Source organism: Erpetoichthys calabaricus, chromosome 12 (genome assembly GCF_900747795.2).
Source record: "Erpetoichthys calabaricus chromosome 12, fErpCal1.3, whole genome shotgun sequence".
Lineage (NCBI taxonomy): Eukaryota > Metazoa > Chordata > Cladistia > Polypteriformes > Polypteridae > Erpetoichthys > Erpetoichthys calabaricus.
Genome location: NC_041405.2, coordinates 4,326,484 through 4,339,208, shown reverse-complemented (window position 1 = coordinate 4,339,208; position 12,725 = coordinate 4,326,484). Strand labels below are relative to the sequence as shown.

Genomic DNA, 12,725 nt, shown 5'->3' with positions numbered 1-12,725 from the left:
TAGATAGATAGATAGATAGATAGATAGATAGATAGATGTGAAAAGCATTATATCATTCATAGATAGATAGATAGATAGATAGATAGATAGATAGATAGATAGATAGATAGATGTGAAAGGCACTATATAATAGATAGATAGATAAATAGATAGATGTGAAAGGCATTATATCATTCATAGATAGATAGATAGATAGATAGATAGATAGATAGATAGCATAGTTAATTGGCAGGATTAGATAATAATAATAATAATAATAATAATAATAATAATAATAATAATAATAATTCATTAGATAGATAGATAGATAGATAGATAGATAGATAGATAGATAGATAGATAGATAATGCCTTGCTTCAGTCGCCGCTAGCCAATGGGCTCCTTCATTTCTTTTCAAGCCCCGCCCCATGGCCTCCTTGTCCTAACCCGTTCCGTTTGCAGTGCTCGTTTTACGCGATTTGTGCCAAAACTCTTAATTGCGCGTCTCCTTTTCACACAAACACCATCACGTTGTATTTATTTATTTATTTATTTTACAAAGCAGCGCCAGCTTCCAGGGTACTCATTTATCAATGCAGTTCAATCACGTTCATAGTCGCGTGGTCTGGAGCCCATCCTAGCGGCAGCGGGGGCAAAGCAGCGGTCCAGTAGAAGGCGCCTACACACAAAACTGGGATCATTTATAGTTCCCAGGTAAAGAAAACTCCACGTGTACGCGTTGACAACACGCAGATCCCAGACGGTTGGTGACCTGACCCACGAGTGGGGTGCACTGTCGCCCCCTTAAAAGTGTGCAGCACACGGTACACCAGCTGGACTGCAACGCACGAGATGTCCATTTCACCCGCTATTTGGCCTTGCGCGAGTCATCTGGTGTAAGCGCACTTGTGCTGGACTCGTGAGGTTGTGGACATGGCCATCACAGCTGACCGAGAGCGGCCGAGCACCAGCCGACCCTGACTTGGTGAAGCGCCTTTCGTCGGTTTGCTTCGCCCTTCTCTCCGCGCACTTATTTAAATTGCGGGTCTGTAAACGCCAGTCGTATCCAGAAGGCATGCATGGATGGTCATCCCCAGGAGGGGTCATTCGTATGGTCTGACTAGCACTCTGCCTCGAAGAAGAGCTGACAGACCCCAACTGGCCCAGTGGGTACAAGTCCTGGCACGAGTGACTTTTGACCTGCATTGCAATTTCTTGCCACTTTCAAAAAAAAAAAAACAAAAAAAAAAACATGAGGAAGAGGAAGAACAGGAAGATGCCATCTGCTAAAACACACACACATCTGCAGTTGATACAGGATCAGCCTCGGGAAAATGACTGATGGATTCCAAAATGTCAAAACAGTACGTAGAGGCTCATGACATCAGGACTCCCACACCCACATCCTCCTGGCGCAGGTATGAAAGCATCAGGGCCGCCGGGCAAGCAGCCACTCGCCGAGCCGCCGGGACCCAAAGTGCGCACTACAAGGTATGGGCCACAGCCGAAAGGTGGAACTTCTTTCTTTCTTTCTTTCTTTCTTTCTTTCTTTCTTTCTTTCTTTCTTTCTTTCTTTCTTTCTTTCTTATAGCGTCTTTCATAATTAGCACTATTGCAGACAGCGCATTGACTCTTCCAAGTGATTGATTGGTGTCTATGAACATTTCTTTCAGAAAGTTTATTGACGCGCTATTCAATAATTAATAAAATTCGATTCAATCAACACTGATAATTCTGACGCATCACAGTGGATTTGCTCTGCCGTTTCAAATGTTTTTTTAAGGAAAAGCGCCCCATGAGCGTGCAGTCAAAGACACAGATCCTGCCATATTAGGGGTCCTATGGAAGACGAATATGTAAATTCCTGCAACTCCTCATCAGCAACGCTTGATTACATCTCGCCTGAAGAAGGGGCCTGAGTTGCCTCGAAAGCTTGCATATTATAATCTTTTTAGTTAGCCAATAAAAGGGGTCATTTTGCTTGGCTTTTCTCTACATCAGCAACGCTGTAATCTTTGAAATTTCGCTCCGGGAGGACAAGAAGGAGTGCAGCCCGCCCGACTCAACATCGCCTGGCCAGATGGGTTAGCCACAGTGTGAACAGTCCTAAAAAATGAGCGGGTCACCGTGAAAGGCGCCATATGAAACAAGAAATGGCCATTAATTCATAATCTGACGGATTAAAAGAAAGAGCAGAGAGAGTCAACCTGTAGTCGGAGAATATTGAATGAGAAAGCAGACGCATCAGTGCGACAAGAGAAATAGCCGGGAAACGATCGATAAAAAGGGCCATTTCTAGTTTACAATATGTTTGTATCGCAAATGTTATAACAACAGTTTATCCGCATTTAACCGTTTTAAACGAACTTGCAAAGGTCAGCGCATTTTATTTATATGCGCTATTGCTAAGAAGATAAGAAGCAGCGCACTGGATGAGTCGGAACGAAACAAGCGGAGTGGAAACGGAGCGCTAAAAATGTGGGGAAAAAGGGACGGGCGGCACTTCTGATCAGCGCTGCTGCCTTCAAGACCAGGGCGTTGACTTTGTGCTGTTTGCATGTTCACCCGCGGGTTCGCGTTGAGTTTCCCCAAACACCCCAAAAACTCGCGTGTGGAACAAACGGGCTATTCCAGCTTGGCCGTGCGAGAGTGTCTGCGTGACTGGGCCATGCGATGGACTAGCGCCCAGGGCTGCCAGGATAGGCTCCGTCACCCCAAATCTGGGAAGGCGTCCTTAAGCATGCCAGTTAGATAATGCTATCTATCTATCTATCTATCTATCTATCTATCTATCTATCTATCTATCTATCTATCTATCTATCTATCTAATCCTGCCTATTACACCAAATTCTATCTATCTATCTATCTATCTATCTATCTATCTATCTATCTATCTATCTATCTATCTAATCCTGCCTATTACACCAAATTCTATCTATCTATCTATCTATCTATCTATCTATCTATCTATCTATCTATCTATCTATCTATCTATCTATCTATCTATCTATCTGTCTCTCGGTGTCGGTAAACGGACGGAGTGCCAATGCCCGACCAGCCCGCAGACTCTCTTGGCTCGTTCGTTCCGAGGGGCGGCGGTGTCGGTTGCTCTTTCGTGCTCACGTTTACGCCTCTGAAGCCGCTCGACCGGCTCCTCGTTTGCATGTGTGTGTTTACGGTAATACATCAGACGGATGACTTCGATCCTCTCCCCGGGTGTCAAATGGTCCGCGCTGTAAAAAGGCAGCCAGCAGATGCGGGCGGTGGTGGTGGTCATTGTGCGAGGTGCTGGTTGTCTTTCTGTTCTTTCTGGCCGCCGATCCTCACTCAGACTCTCCCCGGCGCACTTCGGGTGACTTTATTTTCTAGGAAAAATGTCGAAATGTAAAACTGAAGCTGTTTATAACGAGAGCCGCCAGTACGCGCTGGTCAAAGTCAAGACCAAGATAGACGCGCAGTGTCGCCGGTCCTTACGGTTCGGCTGCTGGATTTCCAGTTAAGATCCCACCAAGTTACCCATTTTGACGCATTATCCATCCCCATCCATTTATTTCTTTTCTATCCCGTTTGTCCTGCTCAGAGAGCACAACGCGATACGCACTGGCCGCATTGGGCGGCAGCCATTCCTGGACGGGACGCCACGCCAGGGAGGATTGGCGCATGCGCACACACGCTCTCTCGCGTTTCTCTCATATATTTTGCTTAATAATATTTGGGCGCTCCATTCCTAAAGGCGACGGCAGGAATGAAAATGACTCCACAAAATCAAAACGGATTGACCGACCCTTCACTGGACAAGTGGAGCCGGCAATTCAGTTGAGCCCAGATGACTGTCCTTTAAATCTGCCAGGAATTGACACCTTCAGGCTCAAAATCCCCCAAAATGGCAAATGAGAATCACTTGTGCCAACTGGGATGGACAGACCACCTAATGGACCTGAGGGGGCACCTTCACCACATGAACCTGACTGGTGGACATGCAAGAAGCTCTGTGTGAGTGACCCACACCATTATGGAGTGGTGGACCTGCCAGTCCTCCTGAAGTGAAGGTCACCGGCAGTAATGGCCACTGACTGACCCTCCACAGACCCTCTTCAGTAGCCGCTTTCCTGAGACTGACTGCTCCCACTTGAGGCTGGCTGACCTTCCTTACATTTGCCCACAATGAGTGACCTCTTCAAATGTAACAGAAGTCTGTCCCTGATAAAGGTGGGTGGTGGTCACTCACTTATGGTCAGTCCTGCTACTTAAATCCAGATGATCAGCCAGGGTGGACCAAATCACTTCTGGCAGATGTGAGTGGAAGTGACCCCTGGCTGGAACTGCACTGCACCACAATGGGGGTCCCAGATGCTTTTGAACTCTGGGTGACCAGCCAGCGATCCTGGAGTAAAGACCACTTGGACCACCTCTGAGCCTCGGTGGAAGTTTACTGGAGTGACCACAAGTGGGCTTGCAGATGAACTCATTTGCAGCGACAGAAGTCTTTCAACTCAAATCACTGAGGGTCATGGTTACCAGAAGGGACCGACTGACCCCCAGTGAGTGTCCATGGGCACTCGCCAGGAGTGACCTCTATGGGACCCCAATGGCTGACCACCAGTGGACATGAAGAAGAGTACGTCTGGGGCCACCCTAGCAATTGAACTGAATTGCTAGGGGGGATCAGGTCTCCCAGAAAAGATGGACTGACTGCGGGACCAGAGTGGATGACCACCAGCTGGAGCTCCTTTGGGGTCTCCTTTACCACACTAACCTGGCTGACCCTTCGGTGAACCTGCACTTGAGGTCACAATACATTTTGAACCTGGATGACCAGCCAACAATCTTGAAGTTAAGGTCCACCAAAATTAAGGCCAAAAGTGAGTTTCCTTTGTTTGACCAGAGTGACAGACCACCAGTGGACATACACTTGAGTTGACCGGGGAGAAGCGAGCCATTAAACTTTAATGATGAGAGTCAAAGGGTATTAAAACAAAAGGACTCTTTGGGGGTACACACCAGGGGTCACCCCCACAGGACTGAGAGTTCACCTGAGGCTACACTAACCACTTAAATGAAATGACTGAGGGTCACAGCTACCAGGAGAGACGGAGGGACCCCATTGAACCTCATCAGACCGGAGTATCTGGCCATCAGCAGACCTCTTTAGGATCGACACAAGCCGTTACCTCAAACCACAGAAGGTCCAGGCTACCAGCATTGACTTACTGACCCCCAAGAATCTCTATGGACACTCATCAGTTGTCTCTCTCCTCCATGGGGCCGGAACTGCTGACCTCTGAGAGACCTCCTGTCCTAAATCAGAGCTCCTCAAATGTCTTGTAGCCCAAAGCCTGCTGTGCCACACAACCCACAAGTTACTTCAGAGTCCATCTGGGGCACCTGAAAGAAAGAATACAGAAGAGGAACTTACTGGTTGTGATTGAGATATGGAACGAGGGTTCAAAGGTTTGTCATTGAGCACGGCAGCCCAGCTGAGCACCATGCCAGATGAGATGCCAATGTCCATCCTTGATCTTCTAGCCACTGAATCTGCTAATTCTTTACTTTGCAGAGTGAAGATGTCGCTGCTCCTCAGGTGCCTCCTCCTACTTTGGCTGCCCGCACTGCAGGTGTCTGCTGGTGAGTTTCCAACTTGGGTGACGGTTTGCCAGCCCCGGGTGTTTTCCGATGTGCCAGCTTTCTCACTTTAGAACATTAGAACGAGGACAGGCCATGCAGGCCAACCAAGCTCGCCAGTCCTATCCACTTAATTCCTCAGCAAGTCAAGTTTTAAAAAAATCCTAAAAGTCCCTAAATGTTGCTTAGGAGACATGGGGGGAGAACAGACAGTAAAATAGAGAAGAATTGAACCAAGAGCCCCCAGAACTGAGAAGGTGACCACTAGACAGGTCAGCCAGGAGTTTTAAAATGAGTTGAAGAGGAGTCCAGACTATGGGGGGATTAGACAACAAATGACGGATGTCCACACACGACAAGACCCCCTAGTTACCCATCAGTACTGTAGCCTAGCGATTAAGGCTTCGGACTGCCCTCCTAATTCACCACGTGATCCACTTGTAATGTATAAACACAATAATAGGATGGCGCTTACCAGTGAAAGGCGCTATATAACGCATACAACGTGCCCGTAATAAAATGTCATTCCAGATCAGACCCACCGAACACCCTGACCCCGGGTGGCGCTTTGCGCCCTGAAGTGGCTCATGTTGATGCTGACCACACGGGGGCGCCGTTCATCCACATCCACCTCCCATTTGCCCGTCAGGTTAAGACCCCATTTGTGCCCATCAGTAAGGTGGCTGAGCAGGTTTAGGGTTTGGTCTACCATCTTAGTTCTCATGGGACAAAAAATGTAAATGGTAATAGTATGATGCATATTAGTGCAAGGCGCTATATAACATATCAAAAATGTGTACTTTCCAGGTCAGGCATACAATAAGTGGAGTTTTGTTTCTTGGGGTGGCTCAAGGTGATGCCTCCCACCCATCAGCATTGTGGTATAGCAGTAAGGCTTTGGACCCCCACCCTAATTCCTCATGTGACCCATTTAATTCACTTGTGATGTACAAAATGTGGAAAAAGATTAAAACACAGTGATAGAATGTTGGCTGCTAGTGAAAGGCGCTATATATCACAAAGATTAAGGGTCCGCCTGTAGTCATATGTCTTTCCACATCGCTGAACACCACCCTGGAGCTGCTCTTGAGGATGCCGACCACAAGGGGGCGCCTCTTCTTAATCTCAGGCCCTTCATGTCTAACTCTCTCTCTCTATCTCTCTCCTTCAGATTGGTGCTACAACAACGCAACCTGTGGTGAGTTCCCAGTTTTGTCCCATTCAGTAAATTCCTAATGGCTTTGTGACCCAGTGAGCCACCGTGGGAGGTGGCGATGGGTCCTGACTTGTTACTCTTTTGCACATCTTCTGATTTTGTGTTTATCAATAGACCATAATACCCGTGTTTGGGGTGTCTCTCTGATGTGTAGACGTAATTCCTTAACAAGTGTGACTGAAAATACTTGCATGACACAAAACAAAACCGTTATTAATTAAAATGAATCTAATAAAATGAACACTTGATTTTTATTGTTCCGTTTGTCGCCCTCTGCTGGGATAAGTCGGCAGGGCAATTGCTTACTGCATTTCCCAGTACTCGCACTAGGTGGCAGTAGCTTACAGAATTCTGGCTGGCACAGCTCCATTCATGCCACCCAAATTGTGAACCCACTTTTAAGTTTAAAGGGAGGTGGAGCCCACCCAGGCGGTGCCGCCTGAAGATGAGACGCCCACCCAGTTCAGAGAGCTGTGCTCACACAGTCACCCACAACCTCCCAATCTGGGTCTGAATTTATCCTTCATGTGTTTAGGAGGAGGAGGAGGAGGAGGTTGGGAGCATTACAGCGTATTGCTGCACCCACCGCATGCCAAACCACCTGGATTGGGACCCGTGTGCGGTGGGTGACACCTCAAGTTTAGGAATGGCAGGAAAAAACCTACCTGGACATGGTGACAATGCTCAAAGACCTCCATCACCTGTGAGAAATCGCGCCGGACCCCCCAACCGGTACTCTCCACTTCATGTCCTCAAATCTGCACACACTGAGCTCCCACTCTGCTAGTGCACAGACGAGGACCCAGCCGAGTGTTGAACCCAGGTGCTCTGAGCAGTGAGGATCATGTTCCTCCGCTGTGCCACCCACCTACAAGTCAAAGCGGGCCGATTCCTCGCTTGGTTGGAATTCTTGACCGATGATTAGAATGAATTAGAAACATGTCCGGCGCCAGTGAAGAGAGACGCCGCCCCGTCCCGCTGGGCACTTTTATTTCCAGCTCGTCTGAAGGTTGACTGTTCTCCCTCTTCTTCTTCTTCGTTGCAGGTCCCAGCACTTGGGTTACCTTAGGAATGTGCAACGGGACCAAACAGTCGCCCATCAACATCAACTCATCGGCGGCAGTCTACAATGCCAGCCTGGGGGCCTTCAGCTTTACCGGCTATGACAGCGTCAGCAGTATGGTTGGCATAACGAACAACGGGCACTCAGGTAACAGCATGGCAGGGGGTGTTGCTTCACTTTGGGGGGGGGCATGACTAGCCAATGGCCTGTCTGGTATCCAAAATGGGAAGATGCATCCCCATGTGGTGAGGTGGGACTTGACAACCATCTAAGATCCCACTTTGGCATGCGCTGTCCGCTCGTCGACTCAGTGCTGCCCACCAGACATGGGCGCTAGAGGACTAAGTGTTTTAATGAAACATGCCTCTTGTCTGCCCCCTAGTGGAAGTAGAGCTGGGAGAGGGCGTGTCAATCAGCGGCGGTGGTCTGCCCGACAACTACGTGGCGCTGCAATTTCACTTTCACTGGGGCAACAATGTGACCAACCCCGGATCGGAGCACCGCCTCAACGGGAACCAGTTCCCTATGGAGGTGAGCGTAGGCCACTGTGTGTGTGTGTGTGTGTGTGTGGGTCTACTTAGGGACATCTGTTCCCTTATGTTCTCACTCTCTCTGCTCCGTCCACCACAGCTCCACATCGTCCACACCAGGAAGGGAGTCAACCTCACCACAGCCACGAGTGACCCCCAGGGCATTGCTGTGCTCGGCTTCTTTATCAACGTGAGTGGAGACACCTGTCCACATGTGTGAGGACCACGTCCCCCTCAGTCTGTTAATCTCACGTCTTTCTTACTTTTAGGGTGTACCCAGCAATGTAGACTCTACAGGGCTGAGCAACATCCTAAAGAACATCAGCACGACAAGTGAGTTTGACCGATCCTGGACTATGTGGCAGATACGCACCTATGGTCCCACTGCCCCCATCTGGCACATTGGGGTACCCTTGAGGTCCCAGATCTCGCACCAACTCCATACATGTAATGGTCTCATCTTTTCTGGTTTCTCTTTTCTCTCCAGATAGCAAAATATCCAACCCTGGTCTGAACATTTCTATTAACACCTTGCTGAGCGGGGTCGATCTGACAAAGTACTTCCGCTACTCGGGGTCACTGACCACCCCAAACTGCTCAGAGTCCGTCATCTGGACCGTTTTCAATAATCCAATTCTGCTTCCTTCGTCCTTGGTGAGTACGAGTGACCAGCCGAAGGGCATTTTGGCTGCCTTGACAGAACCCAGGAGTGACGGCTAACCTGAGGGGTTGGAACTCGGGGAGTGTGACGGGGAAAGTGAGAGGGTCGGAGCGGGCAGGAAGAGGACAAACAAGAACCACCGGGACCAGGCAGTGGAGGGAAGGGAGGAGGGTGAAAGTGAAGATCAGAGAGGATTAGGGTAAGGTTTGGGGGGAGTGTCCCAAAATCAGTCTAACAGGGTCAGACTACACAGAAGTGAGGAGGGGAGGGGGACATGAAGATCAGAGAGGATTAGGGTAAGGGGGGGGGGGGGTCAAGTGTCCCAAAAACAGTGTAACAGGGTTAGACTACACAGAAGTGAGGAGGGGGGACATGAAGATCAGAGAGGATCAGGGCGGTGGGGGGGGGCCGGGGGGGAGTGTCCCCAAAATCAGTCTAACAGGGTCAGACTACACAGAAGTGAGGAGGGGAGGGGGACATGAAGATCAGAGAGGATCGAGGCAAAAACAAATGAGACCTGGCACGATCAGGCTACTGAGAAGTGAAGCCCGAGAATAAGAAGACCAGGGACGGCTGGGGTAAAGAAGAGTAAGATGTTAACATTCAGACTGCGGGGTGGTGGGTCACGTGGCCCAAAAGGGGTACAACAGCTATGAGAAACCGCAATCTAACAGCATCAGACCAGAGAGAAGACACATCGATCAGAGAAGGTCAGGGTTTTAAGATCTCCAAAACACGTGAACAGGACGGGACCAAGAGGCGGCTGGGTGGCAAAGTCAAAGGTTACGAGTTAAAGATTAGTGGGATCCACTACAAGCCACAGAATGTAGGGAGGTGATGGTGGGACGTCATCTTTGAGTTCTCTGTCTACGGTTGCCCACCAGTGTCACCAGCTTTGTTCTTTCCCTGTACAGATCAACGCCCTTCCCGCCACCCTGCTTAATGCCCAAAACGTCCCACTGGTGAACGTCTTCCGCCCTCCGCAGCCACTCAACTCCAGGCAGGTGATGACATCGATGAAGATGGCCTCCACGACGACAGCCCCCACCTCGTCCTCCTCCACCACCAAAAGCTCCTCTGGACAAGACGCCACACGGCTCCCGTCTCTCTCGGGACTGACCGCGCTGACTCTGGCAGTCCTGGTGAGCCTCCTCTTCAGAAATTAAGAGAGGGGGGAGACGGGGGTGGGGGTATGAAACAGGCCACCATGATTTAGGGCTGGCGTTGATGACCACAAACAAAGTGGGGGCATTACCTAATGGGGGTGGGGTGGGGGCCTGTCAGATTTGTATTCAAAGACAAACCCCACCTCCGAAATCCATCAGCACCTCCCAATGTGAGAAGATGAAGCCAAATGGACCCTGTGGCCGAGGCCGGGGGGACCTTCATTCTGCTGCTGCTGCTTTGAAGACTCGAATGCACAAAGCCTGCTGCTCGCGTGCGATTACTGATGTCGAAATTAAATTTTATAAGACTGTATTCTTATCTTTCAATCAATTTAAATTTTCAATAAATGCTAATAAGTGGGTCCTCGGCTGGTTCTTGAATTCTGAGTGTGAGGAATGAGTCCCATTGAGACATCGGGGTGTGGAGTGAACCCACCAAGAAAAGACGAGAAGGTGGTCTCGCAGTTTAAAGCCCAATTGGTCACTGGGGATAGGGGGTGGGATTATGGGATAGGGGGAGGTTCTCCTTTAACTCAACTGGCTAAAGCAGCTGGACTCCGCACCCCAGATCTGGGGGTCCGGGTTCAAGTTCAAATGGATTTCTCATTGCTGACACTTCCGGGGTCCACACAGGTGGGAGGGGGATGAGTGTAAAATGGGGAGAACCCAATGAGAAAAAATGAGGTCCTTTAAGTCAGAATCTGATTGGTCATACAGGTTTGGGGGTGTGGCCTCCTTTTGGTTAACAAGGCTGGACTCTGCCCTGTGAATCCAGTAGCTTCGAGTGAGGGGCACAGAGCAGTGAATTTCTTATTGGTGACATGTTGGAGGGGGGTCTCTGGGGTCTATTCGGGTGGTGAGCGTAGCAAGACGGAAATGGAGAGAGCTGGCGATAAATAGAGTACACCCTCACAGTCGGAATCTGATTGGTCACCGAGAGGTGTGGGGGGTGTGGCTCCCTTTAGGTCAACAGGTTAAGACAGCTGGATTCTGCACCCCAAATCCAGAGGCCCGAGTTCAAGAAAGGGCCAAAGGCCGAGTGAATGTCTCATTGGCGACTCATCAGAAGGGGTGGTGTCCACTCAGGTGGTCTTCTTTTATTTTAGTAAATACAAATCTGATTTTATATTTTATGGTTTGTCTTTATGTCTTGAGTGATTGAAGTTATAAACTCAACAACGTACACCCAAGTGTGAGCGGACGGCTGCTCTTTCTCACAGGGCTCAGGAGGGTGTGGGGGATGCCACAATGGGGTGGGTTTCATGGTGGCAGGCTGGTAAGTGGTTTTAACCAAGTGTGGGTGGTTATATCTGGAGAAGTAGTGAAGGTGCGTCCGCCTTTATGGGGCTATAATATTCTCGGGGACCAAGGCGGCCTTAGGTCTGGATTGGGTGGGGGTAAGATTGCCAAAGGCAACGCACGGGCAGTAACACCAAAAAAACCTCATGAGTGGAAAACATGCGGGCATCACTCATCATCAGTCCACCTGCAGCCTTCCTAAGGAGGTTCTAACCAGTGGCACCACATCTGGAACACCTGCTTCTAACTTGAAGGATTTCAAGTGGAAAAAACATTTGGTGTGTCGTATAACACGACTGGAATGATGGTGTGAAGACCACCAAATGTCGTCTGATGTGTGCAGTTTGATTGGCTACTAAATGGGGTGGAGCTCTGGTGGTCTGCAACTGGTGCTGCTGGGCCATCGACCCAGAAGTGTGTGGCTGGTGACATCAGGGGGTCTTAAGGATATAAAGGTCACAATAAACACATCCTAGTCATCGGAGTTTGCGACGTAAAACCGCAAAGAATTAGCGTGTGTTTAGTAAGTTAGTGGCCCTGATAAAACGACCTCTGCTCAATGAGCTTTCGCCAACGATTTAGCCGTGTTGAGTTTTGGCTGGACGATAAACGTGCTTTTGACTTCCCGGGTTGTTTCTTTTTTTTCGGGGTACACGTCTCTTCTTCTGTTCACCTTATATCAAAAAATTGTCCATCAACCCTTAAAATGGCGGAAAGACTTGACGTTTAACTTTTTCGGCAAATCCTCTAATCTGCTCCCGCCTCTTTTTCTTATTCTTTTTTCTGTAACTCTTTAAATACAAATAGTTGTTACGATTGATAGGGAGTTTGCCACAATTCTTCAGAAATGTCACCTTTTTACACATTTTTTTTGCTGCTGGAGTATGTGAATTTCCCCCTGGGATTAATAAAGTATCTATCTATCTATTTTTGGGGGTCACTGAATCCACTCTGAAGTGTGTTCTGGTTTTTTTTTTTTCTCTCCAAGAACCTCCACTTACTACACCATTTTGTTTTCAACGAGAGACGCCATTTTGAGAGGTTCTGTTTGGCGGTTACTAACGGCAACGGCAGGAGTCCTAGGGTAAGAGAGGTCAATTCCCTAGGTTCATGTTGTTTTCCGAGTTTACGGATTTCTCAAAAGAATAAACCAAAGTTCATCTGCGATTCTTTTTCTGACCTTTGAGCC

The 12,725-nt window shown here is 48.8% G+C and overlaps 1 protein-coding gene across 1 annotated transcript; it reads left to right on the top strand.

Annotated features, from left to right (window-relative positions):
* Window positions 1-1,369: 1,369 nt before the first annotated feature.
* On the top strand, window positions 1,370-10,597 carry LOC114661738 (carbonic anhydrase 4-like). The gene is made up of 9 exons (XM_028814914.2): window positions 1,370-1,470; window positions 5,537-5,604; window positions 6,773-6,799; window positions 7,863-8,027; window positions 8,263-8,411; window positions 8,511-8,600; window positions 8,680-8,743; window positions 8,898-9,064; window positions 9,986-10,597. Exons 1-9 carry the CDS (start codon window positions 1,400-1,402, stop codon window positions 10,235-10,237), a joined length of 1,053 nt encoding a protein of 350 aa, XP_028670747.2. The 5' UTR covers window positions 1,370-1,399; the 3' UTR covers window positions 10,238-10,597.
* Window positions 10,598-12,725: the final 2,128 nt, after the last annotated feature.